The following is a 23,836-nucleotide window of genomic DNA, read 5'->3' as shown; positions in this document are numbered from 1 at the left end:
AGCTTGATTGGGCCTGCGGTCTTCTTTCATTGCTGTTCCATTTGCATGCACCTCCCTTTGCCTCCTTCCACAGCTTTGTGTTGTTATGGTAATTTTCATGAAGTAGATTGCATCTAGCTGGCTGCTCCACTTGGGTCTTGTCTGAGAGAGGAGCCCGAAGCAACCGCATAATAATCATAATAAACCCATCAGAACAATGCCAGAGCAAAATATCATGCACGCCAGCACATCACACACTAGAGCCAATTCAATGACCACTGTGGTCACCTACGTTACTAATTATAAAACACTGACGAACCCCCATTTGCCCTCAGGTGCAGTTTTCTTTCAGCTTGTGCTTGATTCACTCACACCCACTCGTGTGCAGAGATCTTGCATTTGTGTGAGGTCAGGATTCGTTTCCAAGAGGCAGCCGAGCTAATGATCGAAACTTTCCAGCAGAACAGATTAAAAATGTTCATTATAGTCCATCCATCCATCCATCGTCTAAATCGCTTATGCCTGACCCACACAGACCCGGGTAGGACCGTTCCCTGGTCCTCATCCTCACCAAAATGTCCTGAGTTGTTCCCTGAACCCATTTCACATCCTTACACCAAGTTTTGTGGTGATCTGTCTGGTAGCTTTTGGGAAATCTTGCTTACAAACAAACAAAACGGGGGTTGGAAATGTAACCTCCTCGGTGAAGGTAATAACATCAAGTGTCAGGTTCTGACTGTGATTAGGTCATCTTGTTGGAGACCTAAATTGCTAAATTCAAGAATAAAGGAAACATTCTAAACATCGTTAATGACACTGAGACCAAATATTGTCTTAATTTTGTAAAAGACAACAAAACACAAAATACAACAAGATCCACACACAACTTTTAATAAGCGTCTGTATGTATGTATGTTTTTTGAGTTTGAGTAGAAAAAACATACATACATTAGCTCTCTCCAGGGTTGTGAACATACATTTGCTGCTCTTGGAGGAAATTAAACATGAATTTGCTTGAACACTAAATTACACCTGCCCTTGAATCAGCCGTGCTACGAACAAAACAAACTCCTGCAACTCTCAGTCTACCTCACAGCCTTGACCAACATTGAATAAAACCACTATGTGCCATTCATACAACCATGAATCATCATGCTCACAAGCAGTTACTCATACATCATGTCCTCTGGAGCACAATGGACAGCTCCTCTACTGATGCATCTGATAAACAGACGGCAATTTGTTTTTCAGATATCCAGGAAGTTTCCCAACAAATAAAAACAAATCATTTGAAGCAATATCACAACCTCACGCCTCTAAAAGCCTCTTGAACACTTACACAGTACGTCTGGAATAGAAGCTGCACGTTCCCTCCAGCTCTCTACACATCTTCATACCCATTTCCAGCGCTGTTAATGTGCACGTTCACAGCCTCAGTGTTTGTTTGTGTGTCTGCAGGCTCATGTTAAGGGTTTGTGTACGACAGGGGGATTCATGACCACGGCACCTGACACGGGGGTCAGTGAAGGGTGGCTTCCATCTGGTCGGTCCTGAGGGAGTCCACCGGCCCCCCGGAGCTGCTCGGCTCAAACAGGTAGGACGCTCTGACATCTCCAACTCTGGAATCTCCAAATGGCAGATAGGGAGGAGCAGACAGCTGGGTGATTGACCCAATGTACACCCCCCCAACCCGCCCATGTCAACCTGCAGAAAACTGTCATAGTGTTGTAGAAGCAGCTTTCGAACATGTCAGCACTTTCTGTGGCCGTGGTGAGTTTCAGAGACACATCATTGACTGTGTGGAGCCTGTGCATTTGTTCCTCTGAAGACAATGAGACAACGCAACTTCCTACACGTCCGTCAGAATCACATTTCATCCTTCAACTGAGGTGGAAAGAAACCAAACATGACTTCATCTCTTTAACAAAGCCCCTGTGCCACTGCTTCAGTGTGTGGCTGCATGATTCCGCCTATAGATGGCAGTGTTTCAAAGGAATCTTCTGCGCACATTCATCTGGACTCAGGATGGAAATAAAACATTCATGAATTCAGAGGTGGGTCTGGTGTTGTTGTTTACTTGCTGACTGGCCGAAGGGACAAAATCAAGCTCTACAACCTTTTCCAAACCTAATTCGTCATCATATTCGTTTCAGAGGATGTGAGGATTCACGGGTCAGACCACACGTATGTTCTATTTGCACATGTGCAGGACAGTTAACACAGGACGATAAAGATCAATTTGACAAATAGCTCACTAACACCATCTTCATCCTGTGAGCAGCTGATAGCACAAATAGACCAGGTCCCATTTCTATTCATATAAATTCACTTCAAAGTCCAGAATATTTCTCTTACTGTATTGGTTATTTCTCATTAATTATTCATGTTTATTTTCCCTCATTGTATAAAAATCTACAAACACTTTCATTCCTTAAAAGGACCCATCGAATATATTGCAGTGCGCGCAAGTTGTGCCAAAGGGGATGACGCGGTGGATGGAGGTTGGGTCTGAAAAAGCGCGCACACACTGCTACGTGAGGTGCAAGTGAACTGATGGGTGACTTCATGTGTATCACCGGCATCCACACACACACACACACACACACACACACACACACATACTGAGTGAGAGAGAGAGATAGAGGAAGGGAGAGAGAGAGAGAGACAGCGAGAGAGCGAGAGAGAGAAGGGGAGGGAGGTTATGTGGCAGCCAGTTACAGAAAGATGATCAATCCCTGAACGAGGCGGGAGGGTCACTTGACACCGTCTCCTTCTCAGCGGCCGACGGGGGAGATGCTCACTGCTGTCCGGGTGACTTTACGGGCTGCAGCGCCCTGAGAGATGAATTAACCGGCAGTTTATCTCGCTGCATCTGGCATCTGGCGTCCGCACGCATCCGCTGACTGACTGGCCGAGACGCGCGGGACCTTCCCTTACCGCGAAAAGAGAATAGCCGGGATCTGCTGCTTCTCCTCCTGGACGAGTCTCCTCTTGTTTCAAGGTGAGCACACTATCATTTTACAGCAGCGGCCAAGCACCAGCAGCAGCAGCAGCATCCGCCTGAGAGGCAGCGTGCAGCATGAGCGTAAAGTTGGATGAGACTTTACGCACCGTGGTGTACCGGCGGTGTTTGTTGCGGTGTTTGTGTGTTGTTATCACCTCTGCTGGTCACCTGCAGCAACCTGCAGATGTGTCCAGATGCTGCCGAATAGAGAGCGGCTGTAAAAAACGTCCCTCAGCTTCAGTGCCAATCTGATCCACAGGCAGCTGCTGCTCTGTAGGTGTGCCAAAAAAATCATTTCATCATCAGTGGGATGAATCCACTCGCCTGCATGTGCAGATTTCTGCAGAAGTCTGTACACATGTGGGGTTTTCTGTGTGGCAGCCACCAGATAACTGGCCACCGGGAGAATAGCAGAGTGAAGAACTGAGCCTGGAGAGAGTCTGTCCTCTGCTGCTGCTGCCTCCTGCCTCCTGCAGCTGAAGCTCAGCAGCCTTGGCAGAGCAGGAGCCACTGGGACCCTGATAAGACTGGGCAGGAGCTCCCAGATGGAGAAACTAAAGCACACACACAAACATACACACACACATATTGTATCAATGCCAGCTGCAACAATGCTGCTGACAGAGTGCATCTTTGTTTCGAGCTCCGGTCTGGAGGCAGGGTGTTGGAGGGTGTTGGACCCTCTCTGCCTCTCACCACTCATGCAGACCAGATGAAGCCCTCTCCTCTCTCTGTGTGCTCTGGCTTATCTGGCCGGCCAGTTGGACAAGCTTTTATTCTCCTGGCCCCTCCAGAGTGGGTAAAGCCTCTAACAGAGATAGAGAGAAAGAGGGGGAGAAAGAGAGAGAGAGATGGGCTGGCTTCTCTCTGTTCTCGTCCATGCCAGTCAGGCGCTCCAGCACTTAACCACTTGCCTGCTAATTATAGAATTTAAATGAATCTCCACATTAATTCAGTGGCTCTTTTTGTGCAGCATTTGACTGTAAATGAAGCTGAGGTCCAGGGCTGTGACAGTTCCTGTCTATGTGATGGTTTTCTGTTGGTAATGCAGCCGAGGGTTAACCACAGCAGACCCTGAAGTAAACCAGTTCTTAAAGAGTCACTTCATCCAAAATGAAAAGAAGTCATATGTTCCATCTTAGTCCTTGTGGTCTGTGGATATGCAGATTGATTGTGATCTTTCATGCTGAGGCTTTTTAAGATATCCGTCTGTGATACTTGTGCTGCCACACAAACACAATAGAACCTGTTTGGATGACGGCTGTGTTTTCTGTAACAGTAACAGACCGAGCTGTGGTCACTTTCCCCTGGAACTGCTTTAAAGACAATCAGTATAATGGAATCTGAAGACTGTGAATGATCCTTAACTTTGATTTAAAGAAAGAAAAGTTGTGTACAAGGTTTTAAAAAGCTGCTTTTTCAAGGCTTTGAGGGACACAAGAAAAAAATCCATGCGTCATTGGTGGTGACTTATATTTCAGAGGCAAACATCAAATACCAGCAGATTTGAACAATCCTATTTGCTGAGTGTAATATTTTTTACTCCCCTTTTTTCAAGATTCCTTTGAATAGAGAGTGATTGCAGGTTTATTTGCAGCATTATTTTTGGAGTCACTTGATCCTCGAGGCGATTCCAAAAACCAGTGTAGGTGAAATAATTCAGAACATCTGTCTCTGTCATTTTCAGGCACATTTTCACGCCGTGATTTAGGTGCTATCTCAGACTTTCACAGGAGATTAATGGGCTGTTCTGTTTGTATGTGAATATATATATATATGGGAAAGAAAGAAAAAAGGATGGAATCAGGAACAGATGCAATTTCCAGTTCAATTCCTTGACGTTGATTCTGGGGCCATTTGAATATCAGGGAGCAGGATGTGGGTCAGGGGCCGGGGCCGCTCGCGCTCGCTGTGATAGTACAACAGGCGAATTAGTGTATGTAACACAATTACACGGTGTGTGAGTGCACAGCAGCTCTCTGCTACTATACCCATAGCCCGAGACCCCCCATCTCCAACCGCCACCCCCCTCCCCCCCCCCCTTAGCCGCTACCCCGGCTGCCCACGGAGACGCTGATTAAACACGACTGTTCAGATGCTACAGCCCGAGGAGGAAGGAGGAGGAGAGCCCCCAGTGTGTGTGTTCTGTGTGTGTGTGTGTGTGGGTGTGTGTGTGCCTCTACTGTACGTCTGTATCTTCATACACATGTGCCCTGGTCGTCCTGTACGTGTGAGCATTTGGTTTTGTCTGTGCATCGGAGTGCATTCATTAGATACGATAGGCGGAAAGAAAAGAGACAACAAATGCAAAATTAAACTGACACTGACAAGAGAGGAAGAAACAAAGAGAGACCAAAATGCTGCGGATCATCAATCACTGGCGATACGCTGCCGTCCCAACTCATCCCCCCCCCCCCCCCCCCCTTCATCCCTCTTTCAATCTTCACACTTCGGCTTGTTTCAGCATGCGATCCAGGGCCCGGAGGGAGGCGGAGGTGCAGGTATAGAGAGGAAGGTGGAGAATAGGGACGGTGCAGAGGTGGAATGGAGAGTGAGAGGTGGAAATGGAAAGGAGGCGGGAGTGAGAGAGACTAATAAAGATAGGAGCAGACAGACGGAAGGAGAGAGAGAGAGAGAGAGAGAGAGAGGTGGCGGTGGAGGAGGAGAGAAGTGACAGGGAGGAGAGGTACAAGTGGAAAGCGTGCGGCTCACCTACCAGATGGCAGCTTTGGCAGCGCTGAGCATGCAGGGATGGCGGTCTTGCAATATGGTGCAGCGCCTCCAGATTGTCACACCGGCGTTGATACAAACAGTGCGACAACTTTGCTGATGTGTGTGTTTTGCTTGACTTTCTTCCGGGCAGACAGCATATGGTCCCAGAGAAAAGCTGACAGAGTTGAGGGACGTCATATGAAGTTTAGATTTTTCTTGGGAAGGTATTGACACATCATATTTAAGTTTGCAGAACTTTCTTTTTTTTCTCTCGTGGAGCCTCTAAAGTGTTTTTATACACGAAGAGAAGCTTTCATCACGACTCAGCTCATGAGAACAGGCGTAACAGTGTCAGCTGCGGTTCTGGAGGAGGCTTGAGAAAAAAGCCCAGATGATGCCATCGGGATTTGAGGAAACAGTTCTTCAAACTTCAGGGATGTGATTCACAACTTAGTTTTTTATAAGGCAGCAGGGGGGGGCTTACAGACAGATGCTATTGAGTTGAAAATGGGAAATAAAGGTTTTAGTGTTTTCAGAGCTGGACTCATGTTATGGATCAGGAGAGTCAGGATATCACGTTTCTCACTGGACCTTTTTTACTACAAAATCAAAATCTTTAGAGAAAGATGGACGACATGACAGCCTCCAAAAAAGCTCCGGGTTAACTGGAGTCATTTAGTAGTAGTCAGTAATTAGTGGAGACAGATGTCCTGAAATGCAATAAGTGAACACATAAACACATTTTTCAGTAATCTTAATGTACGTATATTAAAATATAATCTGTGACACTAAAGTGAACATTGGTTTAGAGCACGTGTCCTTTTCAGGGGAACCGAACTCCCCTTAGCTCCCCTGCAATTCGAACCCTGGTCTCTGTCATTTTAGGAAGTTCTTAAACTTATGTGTGTTTAAGTGTTAATTTTTGTAGTAAGTTTGGTTTCTAAAAACATGGTGAAACGTCCTGATTGACAGCAGATACCGGCTTGTGATTGGTCGGACAACAGCTCCATCCCTCGACTGTAAATGTTAAAGATGGCAGTGTAGGTATCAGGGGTATTTAATCTTAATTTCTGGACGGTGGGTGGGAGGAAGTGGCGACGCATCGTTCATCTGTATTTGTGGTCTATGAAGGCTACCCATTAACCTGGTCACCCTCTGGGTATTGGTGTCGATCAATTTCATGCATCTCATGATGTAAAAGATTGGAATCGTGGGACAATTTGAAAGAGAAATGAAAATGCTGGTCATGTAATTTGTTATAAAACATGGATGGAAATCCTTCTTAATGCGGTGGAGTGAGGGCGAATCTATCTCATCGCTTAAAAAACTCTTTCCCTCAATTTCAGCAAGCGCCTCTAAGTCAAACCAATTTTCATCTGTGGAAAATGAAAGATTCATACTTACTTCATGGCATGTGAGTAGGTGAAGGAGGTGGAATCTTCAGAGGATAATAAAACCAGTAGTTCCCTTCACAAACCATCACATTCAGCCATTAAGACTCTTAGCTTCCCCAAAACGCTGAATTTGAGCACAGAGGCTTTTTAAAGACTGTTGGGTTTATGCAATTTCAACTTAATAGATAAGAGAAATCTTTATAATTGCTTTTCCCTTTTGACTTGGCACTACAGAGAGAGTAGCAACCACTGTCCATGAAAAATGCTGCTAAGGGACAAAGCAGGCGCTTTACTGTGACGATCCATGACTCTATATACATTCTGTGGTGTTTATTTAACTACAACCTTCGAGTAAAATGTGGTATTTCACAGTAAAATACCAGAGATCTATACTCCTGTGTTTGTCAACCACCCAGCAAACAACTGAACAGATGGAAAAGGTGGAATCCATACCCCTGCCTCCATCACCTGGAAGTTATAATCACCCAACATATACATTTTCACAAAGCAGAAATGTAAACAACTCAGCAAACATCTGCGGAACGAGCTGCTCGTAGGCTCGTCTTCCAAATACGAGCCATCAGTTCCCCCTCAGTGTCGCTGCTCAGTGGGAACATCTGCAAAATGGTTCCCATCAGGTTCTTCCTCCAACGAGCCCACAGCACCTGGACTACATCTGACACTGCCGACGCGTTCCGCCCCTGGCAGCCGCAAACCACCTGGGACGCTATTTAATAGAGTTTGGAGAATTCGATTTTAATTTGAGGATCAAGTCCCATTCACTGTAGATTTTTCCTGATATGTCTTAAACCTGTAGGAGCTACTTTTTGTCCCATTTGCCTTCCAGTGAATTTCTATTTGAAGAAATTCACCTGTGTTTGCAGTCCTGATAGACCTCCGGCCCACAGGGGTACCGTTCCTTTTAACCAGGCTATTTCTATTTCTGAGCATTGTGGACATTTCAAGGCATTTACCCCAAATCACAATCAGAGACTTAGGAAGAGGGATCGAGTTTCAGAGTATAGGTTAGAATTAGGGCCACGCTGCGCCCGACCGTGGAGGCGGACTGAGATAATCTGGGCAGATGCTTGTATTTGCACAGCTTTTGGGTGAATGGCCACCAAAGGCCTTATCTGCACTGCGGATTAAATGTGAAATGGGTTTTGGAGCCGCGGATACTTAGAGGGAAAGTTGTTGTATCGTGGAACATGCGCCGTCTCTCCTCCTCTTTCCTGTTCCTCTCCCCCTCGCCCGTCGCCAGTCGGCGTCTCCTCTCGCTCACAGTGATTTGTCAGCAGTGGATGCAGCAGCTGCTCCTTTTGCACCGTAATTTCTTTGATCGTAATTATTCATGCCAGCTACCTCCAACCTTGGCGTCCTCCATCCCACGAAGCCATATGGGCAAAGAGGGAGTCAGACGAGAACATGCTTCTTTGGAGCAGGGTTCTTTGATTTCTGTGAGCAGTGGTGTGGGAAATACGGACATATGTGCAATTACAGCCTCACGTGGATCCTCTGCTTCACTGTGTTTGATTATTCTTTTCATTCGTACACTTGCTTGGTTCTATAGTGTCTGCCAAATGCTATGCATTTTCTCTGTCAGGTCTCCCATGATTTATGCATGCAAAAGCAATACAGCCCTGCACATCTGTAACTGAATCAGTGGGAGCAGAAATATAGCTTTCTTCTCCACAAAGAGCAATGTCAGCTCAAATGAAGAAGAAAAAAAGATGACAGACACTCAGAAGATGGCAGCACACAGTGAAATTACAGCAATAGAGACTGAATAGCAGGCTGTTAGTCTGAAGGCTGAGAGAGGCTCCTTGGTACGAAAAGGCACAACTGGAGAGGTGTTCTCTGCTCGTCCCAAGGCTTGAGATGAGAGCTCACGTTTCACAAACCTGATTCTCTATTCTTTCCAGCTGCACTGTCCACGGATCACTCTGTGCCACAGTGGGGCTCCTCTGTTTATGCCTTGTTCTTAAGTGACGTTAACGACGAGGGGCGCCGGGCGGCCGCTGCAGCTCTCGTGCACTTTCTGTGTGGCTCCGAAGAAAACGCAGCTCGCTCTGTCTTCTTCTGCGGCTGCTGAATTATAGAAGACCCTCTATTGCACTCGAGCTGCATGGGTTTTCATCACGGTGCTGGGGGTCACTTTGACTCTCCCTCTCTGTGCTCATCATATATGCAACATGAGGGCTTCGGCTGGTTGAGGGGGAGCCTGCTTGAGGTCACCATTAAGCGGGGAGGACCGACAATGAGATTTATGGACGAGCAGACAGAGCTGTGGAGAGGGATGGGAGGAGAACGCCATGCATGGTTAAATCTGACTGTGGCAGCAGTGCCCTTCATCTGGGCCCTGCTCTTAACAGCAATTTCAGATATATGGTTCTGTATCTGCATGTATAATGCATCTGCCCTGAGATAATGGCATGCGCTGCGGAGGAGGCTGCTGGCTGTGTTGTGGCGACGTGTTGGAATCGGTCCCCTATGTCACATTTCCCTCTGCCCAGGGTCCCTCTCAGTGTCCTGCAGTTATTAGGAGCAGAGCGTGCTGCGATGACATCGTGCCGTGTCACCGTTCCCTGCAGGCGGCCTCTGCTACTCCGCCGTCAAAATTAGTGGCTGGCTGGAGAGTCCTAAAGGCTTCAATATCTGCACTGACCAATAAACCAAACAGCAAGAATGGGGGTAAAAAAAGCTATTAAGGTTTGTTTCTGTTAATATGAAACCATACCGACACACACATGGATCATTCCAGAGGAGCGTACTCATATGAAAGAAATTGTCTCATTTATCCAAACATATGTAAGATTGTTTCTCCCTGACGGAGGGAGTTGCCCGGAGGATGCACTGCTATTTGAATTCACACTGTAGAACATAATGATGAAAAGGAATCACAGGCCAGTTGTCGCAGAACTCCACTGATATCCTGTGGGTGTGTGCAGAAGGAGCATCCATGCTGCACATCGTGCCCTCAGAGGCCCACGTTTTGTGTCTGAGGGCGGGGGCCCCTCGGCCCCCCGGGCTGCCCCTCCACAACGCAGCCACAGATAAAACACGCTGGACTGATTATAAAATGTTGCTTTTACTAATAAACCCCACACCACTCCCTTGAGATCCGATATGACATTCACTTAAAAGTCATCGTTAATAAAGTCGGCATTTTCATGTCCTAATTCCCCGACTCATCACTGTAGGTACCAGCGACAGCCCCTGGCTCTGGCTCGCCGGGCCCCTCCTCCCCCCCGTCTCTGCCACGTTTGACCTACTTCTGTCTCCACAACATTGTAAACAGTTCTACTAATTGCCTTCATTTATTCATTTGGAAGTCAAGTTCTGTTGAGGCTGGCGCCCTCCGAGCTCATTCATCTGTAATGCCTACAATGCTGGCCCTCCCCCCCAAACGTTGACTCATCCGTGTAGATTTGCAGAAACCCCCCCAGACTAAAGTATCCCATCAGGCCCTGGGAGTGTACACGCTGTGAGTGCTAATAAAAACGTACAGGAGAGCGGGAAGGAGAGCTTCAGCCAAAAGCTCCCTCAACGAATCTGAAATCACCCCAGAGGAGGAACTTTATTAACTTCCATTAGCAGCCGTGTCAAAAAACACACTTGTCTGTGCTTGTAATTATGAGGACAGATGCTGTTATGACTATTGTACTTCACCTTCCCAACCCCACTGTCTGACAGCGTTATTGCTTTTCTATAAATCTAGGCCACCAGAAAAAAATAAGAAAATCACACAAAGTTTTTTATCACCTCTGACGTGGACGACAATGACAACTTCTGTCGACTAAGTGTGAGAACAGAGACTCTTCTTCTGACATTTAGAAAGATCGTCTGCCGACTGAGAACTTGAATATGAATCTATAATCCAAAACACAAACAAGTTGAAGTTGAACACTCCATGATCTGTGATGTTTGTGCCAAATCTTCCATCTTTCTATTACGAGGTCGTCTTTGTGCTGTTAGAAAATATAATATCCAGAAAATTTCCAGAATACAGATAGTTTTAATTAAAATATATATATTTTTTTTTATTATCCACTGGGTTTATCATGAACCCATTCGTGTGAAGTCATCTCTGAACCACAAGATGTGCAAATAATCCCAAAATACCAAGAGTGCTCATTAGTCTTTTCTAAAATGTGTTAAATTTACCATAAGAAGATGTTTTGCAGAGCTCCGCACAATCAAAGTCGAGTCAACAGAGACAGTGATGCATGGACAGTTTAAAATAGAAATATCCCCATATGTACAATTCAGATAATCTCTGATGGCAGATGGGTCAAACCAAACAGAGATGTAAAAAAAAACAAAAAAACCTTCTGTCCCATGAATCATGGGCTAACAGGGCTCTGCAGTCACTTTGACAGCACTTCACCCCAATAACAGCTGAACCCATGGGATGGATTTGGTTCCACTGATCGCGATCCAGGTCAAGGGGTCGAGTCTGTGCAGCACAAGAGGCCGGTTTCTCCCATCGTCTGCGCGCCGCGATTGTGATTGGTGTCCCCAGAGGCCCCGGCAAACCGTGTTCCTGTGCGCGAGTGTGAATGAGTCATGTCTTGGCTGGAGCGTGTCTGAGTGGCGAGGCGGAGAATTCAGCGGGGAGGACTGTGCAGGGCGAAGAGCTGTCTCTATAATCCAGGGTAAACACTGAGCAGCATGACTGCACGCCTTAGACGTGACCAAAGCCGGCAGAACAGAAATGAATGAAAGATCGAGGCTGCTGCTGCTGCTCGCCTGCATGTTCGCCCGGCGCCGTTTGCCACCAGCACTTCCTATTTCCTCTCCTTGTTGTTCTCCCTCGCTTTTTGTAATTCCTCCGAGGGTTCGACTGGAGACTCTCAGCACTGAATTAACCTCTGGGTGGCACTGCCGGTGTCTGTTGTTTAAGGTCATACCAGACTCAAGCCTGCCTCCCCAAATATCATTTGTTCTGCTATTTGCTGCTGCACCTCAAGTGCCCCGTCCTATTTATCATTTCCAGTCGGGAACAGGACAGAGCTGCAGGTTGTGACGAGACCACAATGCAAAATACACCGGAGCACGTCACCTGGAAACAGGCTGTGTTATTTCAGGAATGACAGACCGGGTTGATTTAACCAACAGAAATTTCACTTCTCTACTTCTTTTTGTGACAGCACGAAAAAACGCACAAAGGGTTGAGTCAGATTTCTGTGGTCTAACACGCCCCCTTTTAAACAACTCTGTCAACTTGCATCTAATCCACACGAAAACATTCTGCATCAAGAAGCTGAGGAGAAAAGGTTTGCGCTCCCCCAGAGTACAGGTTCCCACTGACCCGTAATTTCATCTATTTGTTTTATTTAACAACAAGCGTGTGATTAACGCAAATAATTTATATTTCAGTTCACCCAGAAGCCGTCGGAGCTTTCAGATGTCACTGCTTCCTCTGAAAGCATTTCTGAAATGTCTGAAAACCCTTTTCATCTTCATATTCCACATGAAAAGGACAAATGAATGAAAATTGTGGCAACGCCGAGACACAGAGACTGGTTCAGGGAACTCATCAGCCTGCAGAGCAGATGATTTGAGGGATTTTCAGGAGGAATTTACTGGACCTCGTTTCGCCCAAAATACAGAATCCATTAGATCCAACGTGTTCTGCCAAATCTCAGCTTTCAGCGAACTAATAAAAGCAAACAGATTTGTCTGTGTCCATTCAAGAAAAAAAAATGAAGAAGCTTTCATCCAACATTAACGGCAGAGACAGATACAGACAGTTTAAATCTGAGCATCCCTGAGATTGATTCATGTCGGAGAGCAGGAGTGTTTGTTGGTTGTAAATGAAGAAAGGTGAATTCAGATTCAGACGCAGAGAAACAGTGTGTGAAACATATTACTCTTCGGTGTCCAATGACCGGGGGAGTTGCTCACACACTGAGTCGGCCAAATTGAGCAGAGTAGGTCGAGACACTCGAGCGACTTCTCCCCCGGTGTGAGTGGTGTGAGTGCGGTGGGGACAGATGGACGGGAGACGCTGGAGTGGGAGCTGGAGTCGACCCAGCCGGCTCAGTGTCAGTCCATCCGCTTCATCCCTGGCTCCGGCTCAAACCAGCCGGACGTCCTGTCAGCGAGCCAGCAGGGAGCACCCACCGCTTCATGACCCCGGCGTTAGGCTCTGACATGGCTGTCTTCATTTAACCTTTACTTACACCAGGAAGTCTCACTGACTAAACACTCTGTTGGCTTTAGCTCCAGACAAAAATCCAGTTGCCTTTGAGCTAAAGTCGTCTTGCGTTTGGCAGCGAATCCATGAAAGGCCATTTTGAGACATTTGACTGGAATACTATTTATTTTTCTATTTTTTAAATATCATTAAAAGAGTGTGAAGGAGCTTCTGGCACAGTTGAGGACAAAGGGGAGATGGAAACAACCTCTGGGAGGCAGATTGGAGAAGCTCCCAGCGGCACGCACACAGGATCCAGGATGATGTTGGCGTCATAATTTATGGTCTGTCCTCCTATGCAGGCAGTTTTATTACTCCATTAACGGACCTCGGTGCAGTGAGAACGCATGTGAGGCCTTCTTAACACAATGCTTCTGTTGTCGTCCGTCTTTATTTCCAGGTAGAAACACCTTGTATCAGACGAAAACATTGATCTCACAACGGTGATGACAAGGGACACAAAAGCTGTAAATGCACCACACATCCTTTGCCATGCATCCAACCCATCCATCCTCCAGTCCATCATGTATTTGAGAGACATTGTTTAGCCCCCCCCCCCCCATCCCCTGGAAATATCTACATAAAATATGTTAATGAAATTAAACACGGAAGTGTGAGCGTGGATTCTGCCCGGCGCTAAATCTCTAACGACTCCCTGCCGTCCCTGGAAAAAGCCTGATTAATTTAGGAATGTCGGCTTCGGTGGAGAGTGATTAATTCCTCTCGGATTCAACCATTTAAACGAACAAGGCAGAGGGGAGAGAGGAAAACAGGGAGCCCAAAATATGGACATAATGAATACATTTGGATCATTTAATTAGGCACCCAAACAGAGGGAGAGCACGGCTACAATGTGTCACTGCTTTTGTTCCTGTAATAGGCCACACTTAGTTCTCTCTCGCAGACAGGCAGATATAATGAGCCCCCCTGTCGATAAGGGGGATATTGGACCATCTCTCAGGCTACTACATACGAGGAGACAGTTTGAACAAATGCTGACTTGTTTCTTTGATGTCTCATCAAAGAAACAAGTAAGCATCTCTGACGAAGCAGAGATCGAGGGGGAAACAAGGATTTTTGTCTAATGACACCCTGAACGTAAACCTCCACGCTGAACAGACTCAAGGATCTTTCCAGTTTAAAACAAATGTCTCTCTTTCTCTCTTTCAGAATGATGTGAAGATCCCTTACGGAGAACACTGCACCTCAGCTCATCTTTTCCAGCGTAATCCCGCTCCTCGCTGCTACACGATTCCCAGGAGGTTTGGTGTGAGCTCTGTTTGTTTGGGAATGGGGACGTGCTTGGATAAAGGATGGACTTACTGCGGCCCCACTAAAGGTCACGGCCCTCCAAAGGTCATGTTGTGGCCCCTGGCACTGTGGCTATTGACTCTGATCTCAGTAAATCAAAAGACGACGGTTGGACAGACTCTGAATACCTTCCAATCAGAGAGGAGGGAATGGTCGCTGAACCACCTGACTGTGCATCAGTCCACTGGGGCTCTGTACATCGGAGCCGTAAACCGAATCTACAAGCTGTCGTCTAATCTCACCCTCCTGGTGTCCCATGACACGGGGCCGGAGTACGACAACAAAGCGTGTTATCCTCCTCTGATTGTGCAGCCCTGCTCGGAGCCTTTGGCCTCCACGGACAACGTGAACAAACTGCTGCTCATCGACTACTCTCACAACCGACTGCTGGCTTGTGGCAGCCTCTACCAGGGCGTCTGCAAGCTGATGAGGCTGGACGACTTGTTCATCCTCGTGGAGCCCACACATAAGAAGGAACACTACCTGTCCAGTGACAACCAGACGGGGACGATGTACGGGGTGGTCGTGCCCTCGCAGGGTCAGGACGCCACTCTGTACATCGGCACGGCTGTCGGAGGCAAACAGGACTACTTCCCGACCATCTCCAGCCGCAAGCTCCCTCGTGACCCGGAGTCCTCGGCCATGCTGGACTACGAGCTCCACACTGACTTTGTTTCATCGCTGATAAAAATCCCCTCGGACACACTGGCACTCGTCCCCCACTTTGATATTTACTACATCTATGGCTTCGCTAGCGGCGGCTTCGTCTACTTCATGACCGTCCAGCCGGAGACCCCGGAGAACGGGATGCCTGCAGGCAGCTCCCCTGGCGACCTGTTTTACACCTCTCGCATCATCCGCCTCTGCAAAGGTGACAAGAGGTTCCACTCCTACGTGTCACTTCCTGTGGGGTGCGTACACAGAGGCGAGGAGTACCGCCTGCTTCAGGCCGCGTACCTGACCAAGCCCGGCAGGGTCCTGGCAAGGTCGCTCAACATCAGTGTTCAGGAGGACGTGGTCTTTGCGGTGTTCTCCAAGGGACAGAAGCAGTACCACGACCCTCCGGATGACTCCGCCCTCTGCGTCTTCACAATCCAAGACATCAACACACGCATCAAGGAGCGGCTGCAGTCCTGCTACCAGGGAGAAGGAAACCTGGAGCTGCACTGGCTGCTGGGAAAGGACGTGCAGTGCACCAAGGCGGTAGGTCGAGAGAAACACAGACAGAGAGCGACGCTCATAACATCATGTTGTTCACCCTCTAATTCTGGTCACAGAGTTGTGGACATTCACATCCACACATGTTTAGACAAACTCACAAACCCACATTGTGGTGAGCGGCTCTGGAACAGGCTCTTTGAGTCTCCTCCTCTGTGAAATGCTCTGGAGCCTAAAAAGCTGATAGGCAGAGAGCCATCACTGTGCTGATGTCACCATTCGGGTTCTCAGGATCCCACGAGAGCAGGAGAGCTGGAGGAGATTAATTCCACAATGCTAATCAGAAAAGTGTGGAGCTTTGATTCCATTCAGGGGTTTGGGCACTGACCCCCTCCACCATTTCTCCCCATCTCCTTCCTTGTGCTCTCAAGGGCTGTCAGCAGTATTCGAGCCCTCTGAGACCTGTTCTTGATCCTGAGAAAAAGGGCTTTCTTCTAAATGTCCAAGTCGGCAGCCTTTGTGAAAGCTATAATTCTGCTTAATGAGCGGCTTTCATGGAAACGAGTTGAAAGCGAACCACGAAAACAATGATATTCATCACATCCACCGCTTTGGTGGTTCCCGACATGTACGTTCGTTCCAGCATGTTGGAAGATGTAATTTTATTCATGATGGCAACTGAGGGAGGAGAGATATACATGATAATTCAATAATTAACTCTCGCAGCAGAGTTAACCGAACAGCTTTATATCTAAAATTACAAAATGATAAGCTATGGCTCGGTTTTGTTAAGATGTCATTCTTTGGTTAAATGATTAATTACTGAGTTTGACAGTTCAACAGCAAAATGTTTACTCGGCTGCATCAAAGCCTTGAGTCTACAGGCTCTGTGAAGCTTTAAGCTAAATACCAATGCTCACACTGACAATGCAAACATGCTGATGAGGAGCAGGTATCAAGACACAACACAAAAATATCTTAAGTAATCTTAGACGTTTTCAGACATAAACATTTTCTGGAGTTTGCCTCAAACTTATGAAGAACGATGAAGGAGATTAGGTGTTCTAAGATCTTGGAGTTACAATCAGGATGTCTTTCTAATTGGACATCTTCATCTTCATCTTCTACGTGTATGGGTGCTCTTTCATTCTGGGATATTAGTATTGATTTTGTTTTCAATTTTTTTTGTGTCCATCGCCTGTTAGTCGATCATTAACATCCCCCACTCGCTGGGAAGTTTCCTGCCGTATATTCTTCTGTATTTTACTGGAGGGCCCGGCAGGAAAAGCTCCAGACAATGTCCAGAGTAAATTTGGATTCTAGCATACAGAGCTGCTGGAATACTTTAGGAGAAAGTCCAGTCTGAAAGCGACGTATGATTCATCCTCACAACACTATGAATATCCGGTCAGGGTATCACTAGGCTCACAAGGGTTTATCCACTGGAGACAACGACTGAAAGATTTAAGGCGGTTGTTGAGAAATGCACCGGACAACTGAGCGACAAACCCACACGGCTTCCCTAAGATTAAAAATGATACTATTTCAGCACTAAAATGCAGGTAACAGTTTCGGATGCTCCTTTCCAGGGGTTATCTTAAATGTGACATGAAAAATTCAGCAGTTTTGTGGACTGAAAAAAAACCCAACAACAGATTTCACGGATGTTTTTCTTCTAACAAGACTGGAGGTCAGGCACCAGAAAGAGCAGGGCACTGGTGAGATACGAGGTTTGTTTACGCTGAGATCACTTCACTGATCACATTCAGTGAAGCTCAGGAGCGCCACTTGATAGCAGTAAAAGCACCGTGAGGCAAAAAATGTGCATGGGAAGTGCAGCGAGTGAAACAAGAAATTAGCTGCCCTGAAAAAGGCAGATCTACACACTGAGTGACTGACAATTAGCAAAGGTTTGAGGTGCGTTTCGGCAGATGTGAGAGGACTGCTTAGCACGCGGCTCCCTTTGATTGCCTTATCAAAACCTGACATCTCTTGTGCTGCGTGTTTCTATGATGTCGGATCAAGCGATCTGAAAAAGAAAAAAATCACAGAAACGGCCACAAAACACACAGCGTCTCTCGTGTTAGCCATCAGCAATTAGTCGGCTCCGCAAGATGCGAGCGCTCCGAGGCTTGTTGATAAACGCAGCGGACCGAACCCTTTGGAGGTAACCGTTTTCTACCCCTGAAGACTGTGCACTTAATGCATGTTAGGCCTTAGCAGAAGTCAGTTTGAATTCTCTTCTTATATTTGCATGTGTCTACAGTGATCGCAGTCATTTTCTTTTCCGGCTCCTGCTCCCCCCCCCCGTTACCCTCATCTCCCCTCCTGATCTCTGTCATCTTCACTGGTCCTTCCTTTCACTCTCTCACCTTTTCTACCCCTCCTGGTTTTCACCTATTCTCCGGATTTCCTCCCAACATTTGTCTCTTAAACAATCTGCCTACATACTCCTGACACTCTATCCATCTTCAACCCCCCCCCCCCCCCTATTTCTCTCTCTCTCCATGCAGCCTGTTCCCATCGATGATCACTTCTGTGGCCTGGATATAAACCAGCCCCTGGGGGGTTCTCAGCTGGTGTCGGGTCAGACAGTCTTCACCGAGAGCAGGGACAGGCTGACCTCCGTCACCTCCTACAACTACAATGGACACAGTGTGGTCTTCCTGGGCACCAGAAGTGGACGACTGAAGAAGGTGAGGACAGGGCACCGACACTTCACGGCCTTTAACCTGTTTTCATGATAATACACTCAGGGAATGTCTGGTTGATTTTGATGAGTTGATAACTCTCAGATGCAGCCAGGCTCTTTGATGACAAATTGGCGGTTGTGGCTCATGAGGTAGAGCGGGTCACCCACTAAGCTGAAATGGTTTGGTGGTTCGATTCCCAGCACCTTTTATCTGCATGTGTAACTATCGTCGGGATAGAGATCTAACCCAACATTACTTCTTATGGTTGTACCAGAAGTTAGTGAGTGAATGAATGTTTATAAATTTGACATATACAGTATAGGTATATATATATATAAAGATGTAAATTCTTCTTTCCTTGTTCTTACTGAAGACAATACGATTTAAAAACAGGCCAAAGTTTATTTTTATATGGATCAAGTAGCTTCTGAAAACAGCTGAGCCCTGAACATTTGTTGTGGCCTATTTCCAGCTGCAGATTTGGTATTGTCCTGTATAAACCTAGAGTGAGGCAGCAGAACAGACTCATATGGGACCGACTCAAAATAAACTACAGGACCCATGTTCGTTGTAATGAAGGGATGTGTCACCCGGTGCAACAATGGGTTATTGATGTGTTTTTAATAGACTTTGTACGTGTGTGGCACAGAGGAACAAACTGGATCAGGCACTGGCCACAGAGGCAATATTAATAGTATAAATGCATTAGTTTGTTTATAGTCAATTAATTGGATTTGTTGAAATTGAAAATGTGGAATATCTCCAGGTAGGAAAACTTAGGGTAGACTCAAGACTCTTAAATGCATAACATGTAACTTTGGCCACTAGGGGTCCCTCAATCAAGACAATAACAAAATACCTAGTTTGACGACATTGTGAAGAAGCATAGGATCATGGGAGTTGTGTTAAGATGGACAAAGCCACAGCGAGCAACATGAAATGTCAGTTTACCTTGAATCAAATTGTGGATTTCTCTGGGTGTTGACCCGTGGGTCGTTTGAAGGCATTTTAACGAAGTATAACATTATATGTTTAAATTCAACTTGAGAGCTGTATGTCTTAAGAGAACCAGGCAAAAGAAAATTACAAAACATCAGATAGAATCCAAAAAATAACTTTGGAAATCGAATAGCCTGTGAAACGAGGAAAACACAAGTTAGATCTGTGAGCCGAGTAAATTATAATAACAGTCTTTGTGTTTTCTTGTGCGTCATGAGGATACTCCAGATACACGTGTATCAACGCACTGGATACAAAAAGGAAACCACAAGTTTGTATAAACATGTACAAATTCACCTCATGTCCTCAGCCATGACGTTCGGAATCAGAGAAGTGGTCATTTTAGTGCTCTGTAATGCTGAAAGCCACTCGAATGGAAATCCAGCAGGAGGACTTTAGAGGCAGTGGAGCTGCATAATGTCGTGTTTCTTTCAACTAATACAACGGAGCTGAAGGGACATGACAAGTGCTTCAGTTTAGGCTCAAGTAGCCACGGATGGACATTTACATCGTTTCATTTTTTCCCCGCCTGAGAGCCCAGTGCACCTTTGTTCCGCGGCATAAAGTCCCGCCACAGCCATCGTGATATATTATACTTAACCAGTTATGCTAATTGGGTCGTTAATTGGGCAGATTATGGCGTTAATTAGTGTTAATGGATTAAAGACACAGAAAACTGCTTCGGATGATGAATCTCTGTGGTGTATTCCTCCTGGACAGATGGTGAATTTACGTGACATGGAGTTTAAGGCGTGAAAGGTGTGTTATTTAAAGTTCAGGTTCAGAATTGTTCAGAATACATCAGGCAGATTCAGGACTCACGTTGCGTCGTCTGGGGTTTGTTTGGTTTAACTCATTCAGCCAGACATAGTGTTGGTGGATGGGGGGGGGGGGGGGGGGTTCGCTGGTTTGTTTGTTTTAAGGATTAAGATAAATCTGCTGAACAGATTTTTCGCCAGTCTTTATAGAAGAATGGGCCAAGACAGAAGCCATTAATTTATACCACAGATTCAGACAAAGGAGGGAAGATCCAGGAGTTTTTTTAAATCACTTGTTTCTCATCGATTTCTCAGGCAGTCATTCGTGGATCTTGGTTAAAAACATCAGACATATTTAGGCTGGTTTCTATGAGTGTTGAGCTTGATTCAATTTAAGTGGACTGTTGGAGCTTGGCTGGACCGAGCGCCTTTCTCCTTAATCTCTGTTCCTAAACCGACGTGCAGGAAACAGGCATCTGCTCCTTTTACACAAGACCCGCAGAAATAACATGACCTCTATATCAGAGAGGTTCATGAAGTGGATTCAGTTCATGGTCTGTCATGCTTCCTCACGACAACGTACTGTAGTGATACATTATATTCACCGTCCTATAAGGGTCAGTGTCTGATCGCACTGGACTGACTCGGTAGCACCGAGGGCTCTTTTATACTGCACAGTCAGACAGCGTGCAGCTGACTGTTGTGACATTAGCCTGCGGGCGTCGGTTTATGAGGAGAATGCTGTCTGACACTTAACACACAAACACACAAACACACAAACACACAAACACACAAACACACAAACACATCCGGTTTGGCAGAGGTGATAGCATCAGTGCAGCTCTTTCATCGGATGAGCCACCGGGGGAAGAATGACAAGATAGCCTGACAGAAGGAGAAACAGTGTGAGGGAAAGACAGGAGATTGACCGAGGGGAGAAAATAGCAGAACAACAGCTACTCGGGTCGAGCGACAGAGACATTAAACAATAAAAAACAAAGAGAGACAGAATAAGAAAAGCTGGACCGAGAAAACCACAGAGGAATATAATGTGTTGTCTATGTGCTCAGGAAATATGGAATGGCTGTAGTGAGCAGAGTGAGGTATCCGTCATAACCGTGTTAAGTGCTGAGTGTCTTAAGGCCAGAGTTTGTCATTACACTGAGTGAACATGCGACGGTGACTCAGACTCCCAGGAGCCTCCGCGGAGCACAGGGTCACCACTCCAATCCTATTCCATCACCCCCAAATGGACAGCGGAGTGGGAATGGGGCATGACAATAAATGCCATCAATGGATCATTCCAGCAGCAGGGCCATTGCAAAGGTCAAGCCTGCCACAGGAAGGATGTAGCCGGGGTGAAAGGTCACGGGGATAACCGACGGCCCCGCCGCCCAGGCTCCATATGGAAGTGTCCATCAACGTCCCTTGATTAGGCAGACGCTTCCATCACCGTCTGCGGCCGTTCTCCTGCTGTAGGTGGTGTATTTGAGAGTAGTAATGTGACCCTGTGTGCAGCTCTGAATGCAAGCGGGGCTTCTGCACGTTGCACGATGCACGCTAATGAGGTGAATCCAGGTAAAAGTGATTATCTCTCACTGATCCTTATTCAAATCTATTCCTGTCTCAAGGCGGGAGGCGCAGACACGCACAACTTCCAGTGGCATCGATGGCATAGTTTCAATTTGTTAGCAACTACTACAATTCTAGTGGGAGCCGCCGAGGGCAGGATTAGCATTTCAGTCAGTGCCGTCACGTCAGGGTTCAAACCATTTCCTGCTACAGGGATCTTCAGTGGAGATTCATGCTATCTGGTTCTGCTCACGTGTCCTTGAGCTCAAGAAGCCACTGAGCCCAGCCTGAGATACACAACATGCATTTTTCATGTTGGTCTATTCTCCACAAACACAACATGTTTAATATACATGACGTGGGTATTATTGAAAAAATAATCAAAATGTCGTAGAAGGTCAATAAATCCTCAAAGGAGGTTGGAGGAGAGTTGATTTAAATTCATCTGAGTTACATATTCATCTTTAATACTGAATTCTCAACATGGACTGAATAAACTGATTCATCAACGCCGATCAAATCAAATCAGAATTATTCTCAAGCCTCCCTCAGCCTCATCCTACAACCTGCAGAGAGGTGGTTGCTGAGCTATTACTTCTTGTAGTGAAATGAAAGAATATCGGAATAGAAAGGGCAGGATGTTACTAGGGATCCCCTCAGAGAACCTCGCTCTGCGTCGTGCATGTGTGAAAGACAAACTGAGGAGAAAATCTGGACCCAATTCTCCGGGGACCCTCCGCAGGACATGTCTGAAAACAGCTTAGAACTAATTGTGCGTCTACCAGTACCGCTGAGGGGCCCAATAACAATCATCCCACACTGTAATAAAAATAAGAACAACCAGATGGTCACTATATGCTAATCTAAGATGGTGCCCAGGGTCATAGGGAGTCAGTAAACCTTTGATATACTTTACGCTTAATGGCCGTTTATTAAATCTCAAAATCAACATGAAAATTATAAATCTAAAAAAGACTATAAATCACTATTGTACCTTAATTTGATTATTATTATCTGCTGATCAATACATTTTCCTGAGCCAATTCCAAAAAGAACAGATAACAAACATCATCACCATATCTTTTAGGTCCCATTCCTCTTCAAGGACATATATACGATTCTCTATCTCTGTTCTACTGTAACATGTAAATGTGCAGCAATCACACTGTGGAATGACATCATACCTTTGCTTAGCCTGTGGCGACGTTAAACACATCACAGGTGTTGAGTGGAATGGATCTTCCGAGGAAATGTTTCTGCAGAACACAGTGATGCTGGAAAAAAAGAAAAAGGGACGACAGAGAAACATGAGGCGTCTCTGACATCGTGAGTATATTTAGAAGATGGTGCAACTCCACACCGAGACGCTCCTGCATGTTGTGTTTCCTGAGTTTCTCGATTCAGAGGGAAAAAAAAATCAATGATGTCATAGATGCCAGATAGAAGCCAGTGCGCTATTTTAAAGTGTGTGATTAATCTCTTAATCTGTGCCAGAGGACTTCACCTGAGGCAGACGATGCTCTAGACAGACGGGAGAGCAGAGAGCAGACTGTTCTTTAAATGAAGCATCGCACGTTCGAGCTGCCTCAACACTGCTCTTTTAGAAAAAGCCTCCGATTCCTGTACTTTTGTGCAATAACTCTCTCAGTGCTGGTAGATATCATATGCTGGATGCTTATGAAGACGGACGCAGTTTTGAATGAGATACTCAGACCGTCACGTTGCCTCAGTGGCTGCTGTGACTCAGGAGCCATGTTCCTCGGGAAGCTGTCGAAAATGTTAAGCTGGGAAGTAAAGCCTTTGGTCAAATACTCTCATGTGCAAATAGTGGATTCCTTATGGCCTATTGGGAGCCGGCCGGGTGGGGAGATTCTCCAGCGCATGGCTAAATGACTCGGATGGTTTCTAAGGGGGAGATTCTGTGATTGAAATCATTAGAAAAGACTTTCAGAGGAGGGGAGGGGCCCTGGCTGAATAGGTGTGTTTGAAAGGCTAAATTGAAAGGATTTTCCAAACTGCATGAAGGGAGCCGGACCTGAGGGGGAAAAGTCCCCAGA

General features: G+C 46.3%; 1 protein-coding gene across 1 annotated transcript; it reads left to right on the top strand.

Moving 5' to 3' along the window:
* The first annotated feature begins 2,787 nt into the window (after positions 1 to 2,787).
* On the top strand, positions 2,788 to 20,205 carry LOC133962683 (plexin-A2-like). The gene is made up of 4 exons (XM_062398199.1): positions 2,788 to 2,980; positions 14,459 to 15,802; positions 18,271 to 18,453; positions 20,170 to 20,205. The coding sequence occupies exons 2-4, from the start codon at positions 14,579 to 14,581 to the stop codon at positions 20,203 to 20,205; spliced, it is 1,443 nt and encodes a 480-aa protein (XP_062254183.1). The 5' UTR covers positions 2,788 to 2,980; positions 14,459 to 14,578.
* Positions 20,206 to 23,836: the final 3,631 nt, after the last annotated feature.

This window comes from Platichthys flesus, chromosome 2 (assembly GCF_949316205.1).
Source record: "Platichthys flesus chromosome 2, fPlaFle2.1, whole genome shotgun sequence".
In the NCBI taxonomy this organism is placed as follows: Eukaryota; Metazoa; Chordata; class Actinopteri; order Pleuronectiformes; family Pleuronectidae; genus Platichthys; species Platichthys flesus.
This window is presented reverse-complemented; position numbering and strand designations above follow the sequence as displayed.

Excerpts from the sequence above, each read along its gene's own strand:
- LOC133962683 (XM_062398199.1), top strand. The coding sequence starts at position 14,579 with ATGGGGACGTGCTTGGATAAAGGATGGACTTACTGCGGCCCCACTAAA. Across the intron at positions 15,803-18,270 it reads ACGTGCAGTGCACCAAGGCG|CCTGTTCCCATCGATGATCA; the intron begins GTAGGTCGAGAG and ends CTCTCCATGCAG. Across the intron at positions 18,454-20,169 it reads GAAGTGGACGACTGAAGAAG|ATGGTGAATTTACGTGACAT; the intron begins GTGAGGACAGGG and ends CCTCCTGGACAG.